General features: G+C 40.2%; 1 protein-coding gene across 4 annotated transcripts in view; it reads right to left on the bottom strand.

The window, feature by feature from the left end:
* Positions 1–19,744, bottom strand: part of LOC112984826 (ethanolaminephosphotransferase 1-like) — a 52,935-nt gene extending 33,191 nt beyond the window's left edge. For 3 of the 4 annotated variants that reach the window (XR_010387977.1, XM_064507569.1, XM_064507571.1), the window contains exons 1-3: positions 19,588–19,744; positions 7,240–7,308; positions 1,071–1,179 (exon numbers count right to left, since the gene is read on the bottom strand). Coding sequence is in view for 3 of the 4 variants with exons in the window: in XM_064507569.1 (XP_064363639.1) it covers positions 1,071–1,179; positions 7,240–7,308; positions 19,588–19,644 (235 nt within the window). In the remaining variant the exon portion in view is untranslated. The remainder of the gene's footprint in view (positions 1–1,070; positions 1,180–7,239; positions 7,309–19,587) is intronic. The other variant, XM_064507570.1, reaches the window with a different exon arrangement.
* Between the last annotated feature and the right edge of the window lie 1,237 nt (positions 19,745–20,981).

Here is a 20,981-nt window from a genome sequence, read left to right as displayed (position 1 = left end):
TTATTTCAAGTATCTTCAAATTCAATACGTGTCCACTGGGAACGTGTCATGCATGGTAAAATTATCCAATGAAAAGGTCAGTACTGGATACTATTTTATTACAGAATTTAGTAAATATCAACTGCATTGATAAAAATCCAAGTGTATAAAGATGAGGCTAGATATTTACGTAACATACTGGCCCTTGAAAATTTAATACTCATACAGGATTATTTTTGAAGCAGAACTACTAGTAAGTATGTCTGCTTCCAGAACTGTCTTAATAAATCTACAAACAGTTCACACCAAGAAGTACCTCCCGAACCTAATCACAGGCACAAGATATTAAAAGGAACAAAAAAACAAACATAATTTTTCCAGAAAGTAGAATGCTGAGTCTTTTCCAAATTGCCTAGTTTAAAGAAAAGCAAAGATTTTACATATTAATCACCTGGCAGATACTTACTGTAGGCTTTTTTGGTTTTTTCAACAACTGGTCTAAGAATTCCAGGTCTGAACATTCCCTATGCTCAGGAACGGCCAGCTCCAAAAAGCTTCTGACCTGTTCTATCACCAGGAGAAAATACGGATTTGGACTTTGAAAGATATAATTTCAAGGAAGATTTGTTTGGAAAGTATTTCTTCTGTCTAGAAGCAGTCTTGCCGTGGGGGATGGCAAACTTTTTATACGGAGTAATGAAAGCACAATTAACGAATTCAGGCGTGGATTTAGATATCAAGAAATGTGAGACTAATGAAAATTTTATGAAGAACATTAGGGTGTTTATTTTTCTCAGTTACCTTGTTTAAGAAATCACTGCGTATTAGAATATTGGCACGCACTCTAAGTCAAATGAGATATTATCATAGACTTTGAACACTACACGCTGAAACCCATTTTTATGGATGAAACTAAATAAGCTGTTCCAATAAAATGGCCTGAATTTATAATGCCATGTGTGAGGGCAGATCCTCCTATATGCTCATTAAGGGAATGGGAAGATTCAGGTATCTGATACCTCGCTGTATCATTCAGGCCTATGACACAAGCAGCTCTGTAATTCTGAAAATCACAACATGAGGATATTTACCTGAGGCAGTGTAGTCCCAGTCATAAAAAGATATTAGAAAATAATTAACTAAAATCATCACAAATCCAGAGAATGTTAACACATTGGGAGCAATCCACAAAGGCACTATCTGTTAAAAAAGAAAAAAAAATTCTAAGAAAAATCATATTTCAAATTAAAAGCCCTATTTTAATTAAATATTTCTATCGGGAAAGGAGAAACCTGTATATGACATCCATAATGTTCAGATTTGTGTATATGTTTCCATTTTCGAATTAAAAATACAGTTTTCATTTCTGAAGCAACTTATTTTTAAATGTCATCTCTCTGCCTGGATCTGTGACTGCAGTAAAAATGTAATTTAAAAACATTATATTTCATATGCTATACACTCTGCTTATTTTCCCAAACACCAAGGAAAGTTTCTCACGATTTTGCATAACACAACTGAAAGAAGACTGCAGCACCCCAGTGTGGTAATTCAGCATCTACATGGCAGTTTTTAAAAGCATTCTATTCCATGCTAAGCACATTTCTTCTTTAAAATATGTTAATACCTTCTAACTCAAAACATCCACAGAACAGTCAGACATTGAGTGCATTACCCTCTATATTCAAAAGAACTCCCTGCTACAAACAGCTCCCTGCTTCTCTAGATACTAACTTTCTGCAGAGCCTCCCTCTTTAGCCATAAATTATAAATGCTACATTAATTCATTTTACTTTGCAGAGTGAGGAAAAGCACTGTCCATCTTCACCTGAGCCTCTAATTCTTCCTCTCCATTAACCACTCTTGACTATTAGTCCCCTGTGGCTTTATTCCTTACGGTGCGACAGGGTTTTTTTTGGTAAAGCTGTTGCCAAGCGGGACAGTTTCTCCAAGCTAGTTTCTGAAACAGTATACACAGCTTTTTACACAATTTTTGGCCCAAACATATTTGCAGAAATGCAGTATAAACATAGACCACCGCTGTCACTCAAACACACTATCAATATATTCAAAATATTTTTTTAAAAAAAGAGGCTTATACTCAGTTTTTTGGAATGATGAAAGAGTGAAAATGCACATAAAGAAGTACTTCAGTACTATAAAACATTTCAAATCATTACCTTCCTCTATCATATTGTTATGTGAAAAATCTGCATATAAAATTGGAAGGTCTAACATTAATGATCCTGATTAGATCCTCTTGCTGCTATTACAGTACAAACAATCAATAATATTCAGGGGAAATTGTGCAGCTGATAATGTACAATGCATACTTTCAAAACCAGGGAAATTCCTGAAAAATATTTTTCAGTTATATTTCTTAATGTTTCTTCTAATAACATTGGAAAAATTATTACATCTGATAGCTGCTTTCCTTATGGATAGGATTTTATCATCAATTTTAAACTCTGTATGGAAGATCTTACAGTAGTAGAAACATAAAATGGAATGCCTACAGCTACAACAAAAACATATTACACACATTTTAATATATCTATCATTATGAGTTTTTAAAAGCCCAATCCTAAATTCCGAAGAACAAGTGACAGCAAATATTTCCTGAAGTACCTTTAAGAGAACATATAAGGAACAACTCTTCAGTGCACATTCCCATCTGATTAAATTCACTGCACGCTCAGTATGCAGTGACAGCATCACATCTAATTCTGATACCTGTGGATGCAGAAACGTAAGGTAGAGGCTTGACATGAATCTCCTGCTATGCAGTTTGCCGGATGTCTCTGACCTTACATGGAATAAGAATGACTGAGGCCAATAAAGACATTCTCGATTGGTCTCTTTTGCTCTAAAAACAGGATCAAAATAGTGCTTTAAGACAACCTGTGGATGAGCCACTGACATGGACATATAGATGCCCTCCAATGTACTGTTTTAAAATGACTGATTTCTCCTGCATGATTCATAATAATTGTTGACTATAAATTAAAGTAAGGCCCCGTAAATGCCTGCTTTCTGATTAGGTTCATTATTCGAAATAGACACAATGACATTATTAATGTTACTACAGGAAATAATTTTTGTTTACACAGTACAAACATGAAGGAATTATTTTAACACAGGTTCTGGCATCATATATTTTATAAGGAAACCATCAATTATACTCTCAGCCTCTTTGGCTAGTGGACACACCGTGAACAGTTACAAGAGATCTATCCTCAAGAAAACAACCTCTTCTCCAGTTCACCTGCTATGCATACTGCTTTGATCCTTAACTGACCTGATTTGTCAATATATTTTGAAAGCAGTCCAACCAGCAAAATCCCTTTTGTTATATTTAATGCCCTTGATTCTTTTGGTTAGCATTACACTACCATCACCCTATGTAACAACTCAAAAATTACAGAGTGTTGAAGATTAACTTCTCAAACGTTGAAAATCACAGCCTGGCTTTACTAGTATCCTACCTAGGGACACAGTACAGTCACTACTATCTAATTAACAGGCAGTCCAAGACTAACACATTGACATAGTACATAAGTAATACAACTCACAGCTCCATTAGGAAGAATTACATCTGTTCTCCTGTGAAACCACTGCACACTTGGACATTTTACAAAACTTTTGGTTCCACCAACTACTAACTGATTTCTGTTTTAACAGGTCTACAGTCATTCACGCTAAAACCTGAACATAAACAACAAATGTTTTAATATAACCAACTGCCTGTTTAGCTAATAAACTGTAAAGTGCACATATTTATATGAGGCCCTATTCAAACTTCAAGCGTTGCTTGACTAAGTCTCTTGAGACCACTAAAATTCTACTCATGCACAATCCTAATGATAAAATCAAAGTTCATAAGAGCAACTGTGTGTGTGGGGGGGGGGGGGGGGGGGGGTTAACTGACTTCGATGGAGCTGGCATACACCTGTGTATCCTAGTGGGATTTGCTCCTTTTCTGCTTATTGTCCTGCACAAATGTGATTTCTCATGAATACAAATAAAGGAATAAATTCAGCTAGTATGGTAGCTAAGTAATACCATCCGTTATCTGCCAGATAGCCCATGACTGTGTTTTATTATCAGATACAAATCTTGATTAAAGGAAAGGCAAAAAGACAAAGCATTGAAATAACTGTCAGTTATTTAAGAAGAAATATCTACAGTAGCACAATCAGAATCATTTTAAATGACATGTAGAGAAAGTTAGTTGTCACTCTGCTGACGAGCACAGGCATGCTGAATTTGAGCCACTCTTCACATACTGTCATGCAATGGGGAAAAGCTGTCTTGGACAAGCATATTACGGAAACACTTCGAGCGCGTTATAAAACCAAGCCATAAAACAATTCCTTTTCACTTTGTATTGGCACCAGCTTCAGTAAGAAGTCCACAGATACCTAAAGCATACACATTCAAAAATCATGCACAAACTGATGCATGGACATGACACAGTACATGAGAAAGAAGAGGAAAGCACGGGAACCTCTTCATCCTGCTGTAATGCTCAGGATTCTCAGGAAAATTTCTAACCTAAATGCACTAATTGTTTGCTTTGCTAATACCCCCACAATAGTTACATGAACCAAGTTATGACAATATGTTCTCATTTCTGAGCTATGTCAACATCTGAGCTCACAAATTTCTGCATCTTGTCTAATGTCAGGCTCTCCTTAATTTCTTGCAATATAAGAAACACATCTTACAGTGAATGATATTGCAGAGTAGAAAGGGATAATACTAAGGTTTTCCTTTGTGTTTTGGAATATACAGAAACTTGTTCCATAACTAGGACTAAAATGACACCTTAAGGACCAGCCCTGAATCCCATGCCTCTGTTCTCACAGGTTTTTTTATTTGCTTGGCTCTGTGATTTTTTTTTAACTCCTCTAGAGTCTGGTGAAAATACTCCGCATGGAATGCTTATTTTCACCAGATTAGAAACGAAAAGAGAATTGATTCATATCCATCTGCCATTGTATCCAAATACATGTATTACGATGTCCAACCTGAGAGAATTTAGACTTCCCAGTCACCAAAAGGCACACTTTTACTACATAATTTTCAATGAACATATTAGAAGCAATCTGTTTCTTGTTCTTAAAAATTGCCCCAGCTTTAATTAATCTCCCTATTGTAATGCAGTGTTCTATTTAAATAGAAATAAAACGATATACTGTAAAATGTAAATTCAATATTGTATTTTAGAACACTGAATATTGCATTCTAGATCACTGGTCATAGACCAGTTATAATGCTTACTATAGGTGCAAGCCACAAAAAAATCAACAAGTAAATGCATGCAAAGTTTCTCCTCCTAAAAATAAGATTTGATCACATTTACTAGGATATCACTATTTTATTTACATTTCAGGGGGGAAAAGGGTATTCACTGACAAGCAAGTGAGCAGAATTTCTTTTGACTGAGTTTAGGACCATATTTACTGTCACACTTCTTTTTAGTTCTTAGCCAGGAACACAACCATTCTAGTAAATTCAGTTCCTGATAATGTCTTTTGCTCAACTGAGTTTTAGCTAGTAGGTTTGGTGCTCCATCACTTCTCATTTTTAGCCCTGAGCTCTATCGCAATCTCCACTACATACTGATGTCACACTGTAACTGCGCATTCCCAGCTCCTCTACAGGGCTCTCATTTTACAAAAAATACAACTCATTGCTAAGTTTACCTGGCAGTATCTCTTTAATCTTAGAATGACTACTCTACAAAAGCTGAGAGCAATCTGAAAATTTCCTTTTTAATTTTTTATGATACGTTACTGAGTACTATCCTGTAGTGTTCTTGCATCAGAAGGGAAAGTGAAAAATTGATTGCTGTGTCTTCAGTGCTCAAACTGAACAAAATGACAAGGTAAACACGGCGCCCACAACTGACTTGGCTTCTACACTCAGCTTTCCCAGCTTTCGAAGCTGGGTTTCAGTCCACTGTTCTGGTCTGGGTTCCCCTTTAGCAGGACGTGAACAAAATCATGCCTGGGTAAAATTTAAGGAGGTTCAAAAAAACTAAAGAGGTCACAGTATATTTTATAGGATCTATGATTCACCCTTTACACTACATGGGGACTGGCAGCAGAACGTTGCAACTGCTAGAGAAATTTCCCCCAAAAGGAAGTTTTGCATCAATAATACTACCACTCTGCCTCCAATTTGATAGCAGTTGAATACTCATGGATCTCCTAACCCAGACCATGAGTGCAGAGTAAAGGCGGGGGAACACGTGGTAAAGGCTCTGCTCTTCCAGATTCCAGAGCAGTGGGAGGCTTTTCTACCTCCTTGCTTCCCTCCCTGTTGTGGTGGGAATAGAAACAACTGGCCCTAAATTGAATTTCTGAATTCAATTTAGCATCTTTGAATTGCTTTCTTCTCATATCTGGTTCTGGTCTTTTTTGATCCTGAAGTTGGGTCATATAAAAACTTTTATGAAATTACATTAACGTTACGAACAGGAGATTATGATTTTCCTGCTACATTAAGTGTTAGTAATAGCTGGGTTATAAAACACAAATACAATGAATCCAACAGCATTCTGACCGCATACATCCATTTTATGCATATAGGTTCATATCCAAGCCTGTTCCAATTCATAGATCTCCATTTAAGAGCCAGATGCAGAAGTCATTGCTTCCCTGAAGATCAATAAAGCTTATATTTATTTGAAATATAGCCTCTATTTTTGCCAACAGCAGCAAAACTAATTGTAAGCAGCTCTGTTTTTAAAAACTGCAGATCATAATGCATTCAAGAGATGCCACCTCCCAGTCGTTACGGTGATCATGGTAACCGCTCTCATTTTCAGCTTCTCAGAGAAATGCCAAGCTCTCTGGAGCAAGTACCCTTGGGAGAAAATGAGACAGCACTTGCACAGCACAGAGATAAAGGAATGCTGTTGTTAGGCAGCGTATGCTGTGGGAAAATAATTTGTACTAAGTAAATCCTTCAATGTCTGTAAAGCCATTTGAAGAAGCTGTAATAGGAACTGATGCTTTTTGTACAATGATCAGAAAAAACAAATACAGCCTTTTTTTAAAAAAAAAAACTCAAAATCCAAACACACTCATCTTAAAGATAGCTATATATCCTGTAAAAATTTTTTGCTTTCATACAGATGTCTTAATTTCAGCTTTGTAAAACAATAGCTATTTTTAAATGAAATCTCTCTCTTGTACCTTAAAACAAATTCTTATATTCTCATTTCATATTTCTATTAAATAAGACTCTTACCTTAATAATTTTGTCCCAGATGGGCTGCATAACATACACAGATAAAGGGTTTGTATCCACAGCGCTGTACTGTGAGGAAAGAAGCAAACATGTAAAGCAGAGCACTGAAGAATGTATCTTTTTCCATCACTGTAAATCCTTCAGCATCTAAGAACAATCATTCTGAATGTGACTGGAATAAACTTATTTCATTCTGATAACCACTCATACAGTTTTAATTTAATTAAAAAGCAGTGACCTGGTTTACAATATATTGTTAGCAACTCTACACTCAAACACAATGGTTTAGGCTGATGCGATGGTGAACAGTTCTGTAGTCACATTTCCTTTATAAATTCTTACTCATTTTACAAGATCTCTTGTCTCCATTTTAATGTATTTTTGGTTTAATTAGCTTTATTTGCACCATCAGTAATGCATAGTCTCTGCAGCAGTTCATTGCTAGTATGTAGAATACATAAAGCATGTGGAACATGGTCCTAAGTGGGACACTACCTCACAGAGATACACAGGTGTTGACAGTAAAACAGTCACATTCCCACTACACTAACTGCTGTAAAGCAACGTTACTGTAAAAATATGCTCTAGCAGAGGCTATAGTTAACCGCCAAAATAAAATTTCCCTTCTAGACAGACTTCTAAAGATACTATGTTCTTATAAATCCCAATAAGCCCAGATCTGCATCTTTTCCAAACAACGTATTTCAGAAATCTGAACTTGCACTGAATTGTGGTTGTCTACTTTCTCCTTACAGCCCATTATCAAGAACTATCCTGCCCTGAGATTTCAGAGCACAAACTCTGAACAACATACAGAAGAAAGATTTTAATCGACAATACTATCTGCAATTAAGTTCTTGCGCACGGGCAGGTCCACCACGGCAGAAGTCAGTATTCATTCGGGTAGAACATGTAATTCGTACAGAGATTCTTGGACTTGGAAAGTGTGTACATGGCCTATGCTGTCAGCATGAGGTATATGAATCACATAAAAATTTACGTATATCCTTAACTTTGTCCAAACATACGTATGTGGATAATGGAAATAAGACAGCAGCACCTTAGATTACAACTTTGTGAAGGTGTTCATGAGCAGAAGAGTTGACAATGAAGAGGAATTCATTTCACCTAACCTTAACAAGTAATGCTTCTCTCCACAGTGATTCTCTCTATAGTTAATTTATCTCACCTCTTAGCCAGCTACACCTTTGGATGAGACTGCACTCCAGAAATACCTGTTCCTTTTCATTAGTTATCGAAGGAGGCCCACACATAAATCTTAAACTTAGGCACCTTTTGGATGTCTGAAATAAGGCAACATTAATCCCAGTTGCAGCCTCCCCATGCTCCAAGCACTCACACAGATGCTAAACCTGCACACCTCTGAGCAGTCCATGGGCCTTCAGCAGGCAAGTGCAAGCAGGACGGAAGATTAATGCAGCATGCCTCAGTCTTTGAATGCACAGTCTATGACTTCTGATCTAATCCTCCCGAGCAACTGAAGATATCAAGCTACAGGGTGCTCAAGAACTCTTCACTAAATTTCCTTTTTCTACATGCATACAAAAAATAAACTGCAACTACTTTTTTGGCGTAAACAAAGCATTTCCTTAGTTATTTTAAAACCTGGGGTTAAGTTTTGATCACAAGTAATAAATGTAGTATATTGTAAAATTGTTAGAACATAGTTATACGTTATGTACTTGCAAATATCTAAGGAATCACCCATGAACTACTGATCAGAAACGGCAGATTAACTTTCTGCAGGGAATAAAATGTATGATTCAGTGAAGCATACATCACTGATTTGTTTTCTATAAATATTCAAAGCATCACTTAAGTGTATCATTTTTCTCTGCTTCTGTCATCCCTATTATTTAAAACGTGAGGTAATTATGTCATCAGAAACTTTTCTGCCAGAATATACATTAAAATTATGGATAAATACGTTATATCACCGAAAAATGAATTTGCAGGTAAAACTAAAGCTCTCACTATTCTGTATACGTATTTGCAACTCCAGATACTGCACTTTATACTATATCTTTAGAACACCGATCATGATCTTCAACAACACTTTTCATTCCTGCCTCGAAATCAGCTGACTCAGCATGTTCATAAGTTTTGCAATAACTCTGTGAATGAAGACAGGATTTACTATCCCCATTGTATATGTTGCGAGATTGAAGCACAGATGGGCTGTGATTCACCCAAGAGTATCTAGTGAAGAATACAGCCACAATATTATTAAAAATGTCATATTCATATACATAATTCAAGTATAAGCAATATCAGTTTATTCAAATAAAGTCTGCCCATTTTAGCTCAATTTTATACTTGAGTTCACTTTTATCAAAAGAAATAAGTAAGACTATTAAGAATGTAAAGGCTGAAAAGCCTTCTCCTCAGATAAATTAATGTTTAAAACAGTATATATCAGACAGTAATCACAATTTAGGTTGCAATATACTGAATATATGTTTCTGTGAACTCTGTAGTATTTCATGTGAAAATAGATGCCTCTTAAATTACTAAAGAATACACTAGCTGTTCCAAAACAGAAAAGAGAGCCATCTAACAACTACATAAGGACTTATATGAAGAATATAAATATTGCACGAGAACAGCTAAAAGTTCCCTCCAAACCTTACTCCACATAAATTACATTGTCCCCCCTCCAATCTAAACCTGCTTCAAAGTGTTACCAAATTAGAGCCAAACCTGTAGTTTTAAGTGAACTCTGGATTTGTACAGTTGTTTAAGTCTGTTTAACAAGAATGGGGGGGGGGGCATTTTATCCTCCTTCTAATTTAACTTTCCATGAAAATAATAGAAGACATTTTAAAACAGCAGAAAATCAATCCATCGAATGCAAAATAGGCAAAATCATATAAACCCGTGCTCTTTAAATAAGTGATCTACTGAAAACAATAACCCTACAGAAGAAGTTTTCAGCAATATTTGCTCAGGGGATGTGGGAGCCTACTGATTACTTCTAAAACAAGCAAAAACACAAGCTTATTGTCATCCAGCCTATCCTTACACGCAGTGATCTGCATCTCAAATGGAAAATTTTGAGGGATTTGCCAATGGAAAAACTTTGAGAAACCACTGTTCAACAGCACATCTTTGTAGAAATATTTAAACAAGCGGTAACATTTTACTGTCTGCCATTTGTGACCCAACTGCTCTCATACTCTACTAGTCTAAAACTCAACTATGTGTAAAAAAAATCGGGAGGGAATAAAATAAAAGGTGTTACGTAGAGGCGGTAAACGACCTTTACCATCCTTACTGCTCCCTCTGGGCCTGGAGAGCATCCTCCCCTTCTGGAGGTTTGGGTGCCGGGGTGCAGCAGCCCTGGGGGAGGCCCCGACGTGGGACCCATCCTGTCCCCGTCCCCACAGCGGTGCCCAACCACCCCCGGCTGTCCCCAGGGCCCTGCTCAGGAGCTTTCCTTCTTTAGTATTTCATACTTCTGGAACTACACGAAAATTAAAGAAAATACTGAAATACTGAAACTACATCTGGTAATACCTTTCCATCCACCTTTCAGATTCCTAGAATACACTATACACATAGCTTTTAATTCTACTTTATATATATATTTACAGGTTTGTAGACATTACGGGACACAGTCTTGGATTTTAACAAAACTTTATGAAGAGAAAGAGAAGAAGTAAACTCTAAAAGAACAACAGAGCTATACAACAGTGCGGATGCCAAACAAATTCCAAACATTTAGCAGTTGAAAAGTGATGATACATTCCAGAACACAAGCCTGGTAATCCTAATAATGGAATTACTTTATGTGATATTATCATTTAATTAATTTTTCATAAATAATAAACTTTTTAAATAACTCCTGTTGCTTAATTAGTTTGGACTACCCTCCTTTTTCCTCCTATCAACCAATTCTGGTTGATATTACTAAGTTGTTAGGAAGCTGTTATTATGGAGATTGCTGTGCTGTGGCTGCCTCCTTGTGCATGTATACTCATCATTCAGACCTTCCCATTTTCATGACTCCTGACACATGCACTGGGCCATATGCCACATCCTGTCACTTAATGGAGGTATATACACCTGTGCCATGAGGTCATGCGGCATGTGGTGCCTGCCATAGGTTTGGAAAAGATGCTCTTAGGGAGTAAAGAACAATGATGACAATCACACCTTGCCTGCAGACCAGTGCCACTGCTCCAAGATGACATAATCACAGGACAGGATCATTGGATCACAGGAGAATTCATTCAGGCTGGAAGGGACCTCAGGAGGTCCAACATCCTTCTCTAACCATGTTCAGCCAGAGGCCAAATCAAGTGCCTTGGGGCTTTATCTGGTTGGGTCTTGAGAACCCCCATGGATGGAGACTGTACAACCTCCCCGGGCAGCCTTTTCCACTGCCCCACCGTCCTCACGGGGAAAAAGTTTCTCCTTACCTGAACATCTCGTTTCAACTTCTGCCCATTGTCTCTCATCCTCCCACCTGGCACTGCTGTGAAGAGCCTGGCTCCATCGTCTTGATGAGCTCCTCACAGGTGCCTGGGGGCTGCTGTTAGGTCCCCCCCAAAGTTGTCTCTTCTCCAGGCTGAACAAGTCCTGCTCCCTCAGCGTCCCCTCACAGGGTAGGTGATCCAGCCCTAACAATCTTAGTAATCCTCTGCTGAATATGCTCTGGTTTGTCAATGTCTTTCTTATATTGGAGGGGCCCAAAACTGGACATAGAATTCTATGTCCTAACATGTGCTGAGTAAAGGGCGAAAATATTTCCTTCACTCTTCTGGCTGTGCTACTGTTAATGCAGCCCAGGATGCTGTTGGCCTTTGGTGCCAGGGCACACTGCTGGCTCATGTTCAGCCTGCTATCTACCGCAATGCCATTTGCAGAAGTAGGAGGTTGATGGATCACAGATCTGCTGACTAGCTACGCTCGAAATGTGCAGTCCATGGAGAGAGACATCAGAGCCACCCTGCAACTGAGTGAGAAGCTGGTGCAGGGTGAGAAGTCATAATGTGCTGGCCCCAAGAGTTAGGTTCTTGCTCAATACGTGAGACCAGACAGATCTGATTTCTTACCAACAGGACCATCAGCACCCAAACTAGTGAGAGGGGATAATACTGGAAATCAGCAACTCTTTTTCAATCAACAGTAGTTATATTAAGGATGTTGCCTAACTTGTCTTCAGGAAAAGAGTTTGTTTAATGGAAAGTGTCCAAAACACTAAACAAAGAAGCCAGTATCATGGGAAAAGAACATGGAAATAAGATCAAATATGAAGAAGGGATAACAGAGGTAGACACACATTTGTTGCTGTAAGGACACAAAGCTAGAGGCTGGCCTAGATTAGCAAAAGTGTAAACCTGGGTAAAAAGCACAATCTGCAAACTCTCATGAAACTGCACAAAAAGAACCTTAATCATTCCTATTCAAAAAACGCTCTAATGTGGTAAGGAAGTTGATTTCTATGTATTTTTTGTCTTCTATGGTTGGTAAAAGCAAATGGCATCGGAATACTGCACTACATCTATTTGTGTGTGTGTACAAACATGTGCTTTCAAAGGTACTATCAGCCTGTTAAGGATTAAACAGCAGCCAGAACTCCCCCACAGCTGGAGTTCTGCCAGAGGATGTACTTAAATCTCTGGGAACCCAAAGAAACAACTCCAGGCTCAAAAGCACACGCGTATTAAAAGTGGGTTGCAGTTTTCATGAGGGATGCTAAACAGGGGTTCTGTACCACATATGTCAAGCAGCTGTGTGGTCTAGTATCCTGACCCGGAAGAGAGGATAAAAACCCTTATAAAAATGGTTCCCCTAGATCTATCAAATCTGATTCTTGGATACACCTTTGCAATTACTCTTCTATCAAAACACAGATGAATAAACAAAAATAAAAAGAAATAAATACATATGAATACATATATATGTATATATATGTATATCCTACAAATAAAAACCCAGAACACTAAAAGTCTAGAACATTAAAGTCTCTTTAATGGTATCTATTGATAAAGCAATAAAATGAAATCATGTGGCTGTTACTTGCACTTTTACAAAACTCAACAAAGCATACAACTATTTATATCCAGAGTATTTGTCCCAAAAATGATCTAGCAAACAGAAAACCTTTGTAAATTCATGGGTGTAACATGGCATTCAAAAACACGTACAGTTACATCATCACTGGGAAAAAGTCCTGCAGCAAGTAATACCAGACACAACATCTCTCTGATGTGACTTCATTAGGCTGTTACCTCATTAGCATTTGCTGTTTATAAGGAAATTAATGATTGTGCAGCTCTTGAAATACTACATTATGTCAGCTACCATTACAGCAGGATGAGAAATAAGAAATCGTGTACGTACTAAGACAGTCTTTTAGAATTATGTAATTGAGCTGGCCCAGGACTCTTCCGCACATGCATGCAATGACAGAAAATGTAAGGAATTTGTTTTATTTTAAATATTATTCACCAACTTTAATTAGACTGCCAGTCTTCCGATTCAGCAAAGTCATATGAAGAAGACTGCAAGATTTTATTTGCAAAACAGCGGTTGTTGACTCACCAATTTTATGGGAAGCGGAAAATGTTAATTTGTGAGAATCTTTTTCACTGCCTCAGACAGTCACGGCTTTTATTAAAGTGAGATGGCTTGAAAAAACTAACTAAACAGATAAAACTGCTGATATAGTTTTAAATGTAATTTAGGAAAAAGACTACAAATACTGTCTGCAAAAGTACTATATAAAAAACACTGTACTCTTAATATATACAAAGCTGTCTCTACACAAGCATGCAGGATATTACCTATCTCCTAAGAAGGTCCACATAAATGTACGAATGAAAATTGCCTGTCCTATGGTATCTGAATTTTCAGTTTACAAAATCATGTAAAAACCTTGTTCCACTGGAGTCAAAAGCAAAACTCCTACTTAGTCAATGTGACTAGAATCCAACGTGTTTCCCAATCTCGTAGTTTTACAGGCAGCCTTGAAAATGCACAAAGACTTAACACAAATCCAGTCTTGTATTTTTCCATACTAGTCCAGTCCTGGACTTACACAATATAATTCACCAGATTATATGTAGCACACTTTGCTCTTTTGGTGTAAGTCAGTACGAGACAAAAAATCAATCCCTGAAACATGATCATCGTACCTTCTGATATAGTTTCTCTAACCTATTGAAATGGGGGCTGGGATGTAACTGGGATGTAAGAGGTCCCCTAGTCCACCCTTTCACCTAATGCACGATAAAATTTACCTGACATTCAGGAAGGAGATCAAGTTACCACGAGTTAATGAGCTACTGGCTTCCACTTGCTTGTGATAAATGACCATGTATGTACTCTTAACCCAGAGCAAATTCAAGTAAAACACAGTAAAAACAACTTTGCTAAAAGAGGTGTAAGCAACTGGTTTTTTAACATTCCCATTAAACTTTAGACTCTCCCTGAGAGAAATCTAACCATTTCTTAAGACTCTGATAAAATGATTACACAACCTCCCCTGGTACCTGCTCCAGTCTTAACTATCCCTACGAATGCAAGTCTGATACAGCATCCAACTTAAATCTCCCTTGATGCAACTAAAGCTTGTATGTTATCCTGCTTGAAAAGGGCATGCATGAAGAGTGGCTGTTACACTCTTACTCTCACTAAATTCAGACTGTTTCTCACAGCTCATGTTTTCTAAGCCTCTTAATACTCCTGATGCCACCTTGTTGTGGACAGTAAATAGTTTGCCAAAGCAAGCAGGACACATTATTCCAGCGAGTATCTGATCAATGCAAGTACAGCAGTATAAGTAACACTTCTGTTAATACACGTATAAGCTTTTTTCTCTTTTTGTAAGTCACAACACTGCCAACACACTGATCCCCAGGTATCTTTTTTGCAATCAGTTATCTCGTTTCATATTTGAAATTTTGATTTTTTCCCCCTAAGCATTGTGCCTTGTTTACTGAATTTCACCTTATTGAGTTCTGGGTGTCGTATCCACTTTTCAAGAACATTTTTAATCCTAAATGTATTCTTCAGAGTGCTTTGGTGTCACACAAGAATTTTACAAGAGTATTCTCTGTTCTGTCACTTAATGAAGGTATTGAACAGTAACAGAGCTGGGACAGAAAGACGGCTCTAGGATTCTGTTTGATATATCCTCCCATCATGACAGAAAACTTAAAATTACCCTTAAGAGGATGTTTTGAACCCATTGTGCTTCCATTTTATGCTGATTTCACCTTAACTGCCTCAACCTAGTTTACTCACCAGAATGTGGTATCAGAAGCCTCACTGAAATGTAATCACATGTACCTCTTTTACTGTCTCCCCCTTCTTTGCACAGAGAGTTATCTTCCAAGAAATGGTTTAGAGGATAAACACAAAAACGGTTTAGACATATCAAGGTGAAAACATTGAATCTTCAACCTTAATTTTTAATGTTGTCTCTAATTTCCTTATGATGTTTTGCAAAGCCTATTCTTTGAGTGAAGTCACTGCAGTTTGTTCTTGGACCATTTTTATTCTGGAAAAAAAGGTGGTGTGAAAATCTGGAAAAAAGTCTGTCTTGGAAAAGCTCAGTCCATAGGTACTATAGAAGCCAATTCAAGACAGATTTGCAAAAGACCCAAAAATCATTGCGATGAGAACAGTGACTGGCAACAAGGGCTCATCATTAACATTATTAGATTCTGATGAGGAGGATAAAAATAAAGAATCAAATTCTGCTTTTATTTGCATTCATCACTTGGCTGGCTCTGGACTACTTGTTTCCAACAGCAATCCAAAAGGAAGGAAAAAGGCAGATGTGTAATTCCATGGATGCTCCTCAAGAACCACAAAATGTAAGTAACGACATCTAAGGGTAAGTAGGAACAAGAAACATGACCCAAGTCCTACAACTGTAAGTAGTTGTAGCTTTTTAGGTGTATCATTCCAGATGCTAGCCTATTGTGCTCTACAGCTGCAGCAAAACCCCAGAGCATGCAATACTCCTGCGTCCATGCATGCCCATCTGCCCCAGAGGCAGGAAAACAGCAGAATTATCACAGCAGCAATACCCAGGATTGCATCTCACTGACTTATCATCACATCTCCACCTGTTCCCCTACGCACACAGGATGAGAGCAAAGAAAACCTAAGCTCTGAACAGCTGTGTCCACATTAACAGATACTGTCTACTCCAACAGGAGCAGATTTGTAAAGTAAAACAGCTTGTCCTGATATTTTAGGAAGTTTTACACTGGACTGGACCTAGTCTGATTCCGTGGTCTGAACGCTCATTAGCAGTTAAGGGTACTGGTGTGTTCCTAGTACATCTTCTGATTTAGGTTCACTCAAAGGGAATCCAGCTTGTGTGCTCCAACATCACTTTGTGATACGAACCTCAGCTTGGTAATTGCAGAAGATTGGGAGATTTGCCTCACAAGCAAACTCCTGCTCTGAACTAAAATGCTAACATACATGCATCTGATGATGCTGAACTCCTTGCATTCATGAGGTCTGCCATTCTCTTTGCAAAGAACTGTACTGGTTTTGTAGCCAAGACCAGCTGTGAACAGGAGACAGAAAATGGCTAAGACACATAACTGAAGCATTCATAGCAAAAAAAAATGAGTTCAGCTGTGTGAAAATTTTGAAAATTGGCAAGTATTTTCTTCACATATGAAATGGAATTAATTACACAAATTATTCTTTTAAGCAGCATTACAATCGGCTGCCATTTACCTATGGATAAATTCTGTGAAGTGAGGATTATCCTTAGCCATTGATATCAGCGCAAATGGAATACTGCATAACGGAGAGTTGGATGCCTCTTTCCAGTTTCCTACAGACAATTCACATCTGGAAGCAATATACTGTTTTAGCTCAGGCTGGACCACGTGCTAATAAATCCTTTCAGAGTTTATCTGGCTCTTTGCAGGGCCAACCTGTTTGTCCCTCCACTGTATTCCAGAGCTAGTACCACTGGGGAAGAAGCTACAGAGATATCCAGGTGACTGCAAACAGAGGCAACTTTTGTCTGGCTGGGCACAGTAATCCCAGTTCAGTGCCAGTCCTGTTGACTCAGCAGCAGAGGAAGCAGCAGTCTCCTCATCAGGGTTGGGAAGGTGGAGGAGCAGGATGAGATGAGGCCCTAGGCTGACATGGAGAAAGGGGGAGATGACAGCCAGAAGGCAACACGAGGCTGAAGAGCATGTCTAAGGCCTCAGAGATGAGAAGAGCAAAGCTGTGGTTGTGGTTGCTGTCCTGGGCATGGGAGGGTGACATGAGGAGGTGAGGAGGAGATGGTGACAGTGGTAAGTGTCTCCTTGCTACATTCCCCCTGCATTTTTGGAGGGCTTTAACACATGGTGAGCAGCGCTCAGGAATGCGCACGGCCAGCTCAGGTGCAGAGCAGCCAGCCCCTGCTTTGTCCTCCTGCAACCTGGAGCACCGGGAAGATAGTGCAGATATCCCAGCTGCCTGGCTGCAGTGACCTCACTCAGCTGCATTTCTCTGGGTGTAGCCTCTGTCATTTGGATTTATTTATATATTTGTATTTTCCAGGATGTCTCAGGGCCTAGTCACCTTAGTTAATGAAGAGCTGAGTATTCGATTTCACTTTTCTAAAGCCTATATTTATCATAGTTCTCCAGAACGTGTTTTAACAGCTATTTCTCAAGTGTGTTGGCTGACTCCTATGGTTAGCAAAAGTGTTTGACATATTTTCTAGGCTTTGCGATGCTCCTGAGAAACCAAAGTAATTTTAATATACTGGATTAAAATGTCACAGTATGTGATTCAGTCTTTTGATAATGATTTGTCCTTTAATTCATCAGTAGCATACAATCATTACAGAATTGTTTTAACAAAATGTTATTACAATTTTCCCCTGTCTGCATTTGTTTGCAGCGACTTTAATTCAAGTGATAAGGAAGAACGTAATACAAATTCCTTGTATTTGTACTATAACCTAAAATAACCTGGGAGAATTACTTAAATTTTAACTTATGTTCATGCTAAAAATAGCTTTTTATTTTTCCTCTAACGATCTCAGTCTAGTGTGCGGCTCCACTGCGCAAGCACAGGCCTCGGCGCCATGCACCCAGTGGCCGTATGCAGCCTGCAGCATGTTTCAACCCACTCACACTGCAGCCACACAAACAAGTTACTACACTTTAATGCACTACTGTGCATAACAAGTCCAAATAACCTTGAGAAGGTTCTAGAAACCACAGTTTTTCCACAATAATTTACTCTTCAGTGAACAGGCAGAACTGCTGCCCTGGGGAAGAGAAGAGATTTGGTAGGAGCCGGAGGAAGCTGAGCTGTTGGGTTGGAGGCCAGGCTGGGAGGCCTGTGGCAAGAGCAAGGACCAAGCAGCAGGGGCAGCGTGTGCTGGGAGCTGCTCTACGAAACTCAGCATGAAATAAGGGGTTGGATGGTGGACCCGTGGGAGCTGGTGTGTCCACGGTGCTTGCAACAGGGAGTGGGGGGGCGGTATGGGAACGGGGCGGCACTGCACGTACAAGGCACCTGCACCTCAGCTGCGGCAGTCGTGGATAAGCCCCTGCAATGCACGTACAAGGTGCTGGTAAATCAAAATCACGTACCTAATGCTGGTAAATCAAAATATTTAATGACCCACCCATTCATTTCAGTTTTGCAGGCCTGTTATTTGCAAATATGAAGTTTACTTCAAATTATTTAAAAGCAAGCTTTTTTCTGGTTTTCTTATCTACTTCCGAAAGCCAAAGCACTCGTGTGTGTGTAGAAGCAAACAAGCACCGTCCAGGCATGCCTTCTCACAGATACATTAATTTCCAATTACGCCTAGTCTAATTTTCTTTAAAATGCACACAACTTTTAACGGTTTTGATACTCACTCTTCCCCCACACCTTCACCAAGACCTGGCACTTAAGCACCCCGCTCCCGCCCCTCCCTCCCTCCCGCAGCTGAACCCCCGGGCGCCGGGGGGTCGCCGGGAGCCGGCGCGACGCCCAGCGCGCGGCTGCGGCCACTTCCGAGCGACTTCATCGCGCGCGGCAGAGGCAGGGTAGGACCCGGTGCGCTAAGTCTTAAGGAGCTTTTTAAAAATAGCGGAATGACCGAAAGGATCACTGTGTACACAGGGAAAAAAAAAGGAAAGAAAATTAAAAAGAATGGAAAAGGCGGGGGGAGGGTTAGCACCTCGCTGTAGCAGCACGAGGAAAAACGGTTGCAAAACTCCAGGCTTTCGGGGCGCAGACGCGCTCGCCGGGGCGGACCCGAGCCGGGCACGGCTGCCGGCGGCACCGGCGCATCCCTGCGCGCCGCGCTGCCCCCCGCGCCCCGCCGCGGCCGCGGCGCCCCCGCGTTACCGTGTAGTGGCGGAAGCCGGCCAGCTGCTGGGCACTCACGTACCGCGCCCGCCGCATCGCGCCGCCGCCCCGCCGAGCTCCGCGCCGCGCCGGGCGGGGACCGAGCCGAGCCGAGCCGAGGGGAGCGGAGGGAGGCGGCGGGGCCGCGCCGGGGGCGGGCGCAGGGCGGCTCCCGCCCGCCCGCCCGCGTCAGGCCGCGGCCTGGCCCGGCTGCTCGGCGGCCGCCGAGGGAGGGCGCCGGGGGGCGCGGGGGGCTCCCGCCTCGGCCCCGCGGAGGGGAGGCGCTTCGCCGGCCGCCAAGCCCGGGAGCCGCTCGGGGCTCTAACAGCCTGAACCGCCTCCTCGCTGCTGGGACCCTGCCCGGCGGTAGCTGAAGTCGTGCTGCAGAACGAGGCCCTCAGGCTGGGGTTTTTTTGGTTAAAGGTGCTATGACAGATGCCGTGTTCGTAGTATGTGCTGATATGCGCCTGTGAAGTTGCTGTGCAAAACAGTGTTACTGAAGTGACGCATTTGAGAAGCAGGTGGTGCTGTGGATTAAACATTTTACTGGCATTCCTTCTGAGCGATCATCTGCGTATCGCATCTCTCTGTTGAAACACCAGCAGCGAGAGACCTGGCTCTCACATCAGCCTGCAGTACATTCAGTACTTTCTGATTTCCAGAGAGGAGGCGAGGCAGCGGTGTAGGCATAAAACTGAGGAAAAAAAGAGGCATTATGTTTCAGCTGGAAATGCATTTAAACCTATGGCTTGACTCCTTTCATTACCTTCCCTGTGTACTATTAGATGGAGAGTCAACATGGTGCACATCAGTCCCTGAGATCTTCCTGACCAAATGGAATCCATCCAGAAGCAAATTCAGTTAATACCCATTACTTACACTCTACAAGCTCTTCCAGGCTACGAGTGTGCTGTGCGAACCAGTGTTATTTCACAAACTCTGCAAGTCTGATAGGAATTTCGGACAAGTTAAATTCATTAAGTGCAAAGTACATACAAAAGTTCTTGTTCTGTGTTATTAATTATACATTAATCACCTGAGATGTGCTTACACCTACATTCTGTTTCCAGTAACAGCCTCTGAATTTCAGCTCTTGAAAACAACCCAAACTCTACTACTGAGCTTCAGATTACTGATAAAATCCAATTCCATTTTTTCTTGAAGATACTGGTATTTGGATCTGAAAATTTTCAGGAGCCAACTGTAATTCTAATTAATGTACTGGATTTTGGGTTGAGATCCCCTTTACCTCTTACTACTGGGTTTAAGGTACAATACGCTATTGAATTAATGTACAAGGGTAACTGAGAAAAGACTTGTGACAACTACTGCAGTCAGCAGAGGTTTTTAATGGAAGTATTTAATGCAATACTAAAACTGACCAAAGAGGTTTA

The sequence above is a fragment of the Dromaius novaehollandiae genome, chromosome 2 (genome assembly GCF_036370855.1).
Source record: "Dromaius novaehollandiae isolate bDroNov1 chromosome 2, bDroNov1.hap1, whole genome shotgun sequence".
Taxonomy (NCBI): domain Eukaryota; kingdom Metazoa; phylum Chordata; class Aves; order Casuariiformes; family Dromaiidae; genus Dromaius; species Dromaius novaehollandiae.
Note: the sequence above shows the minus strand (reverse complement) of the source record. Positions and strands in the feature narration are given on the sequence as shown.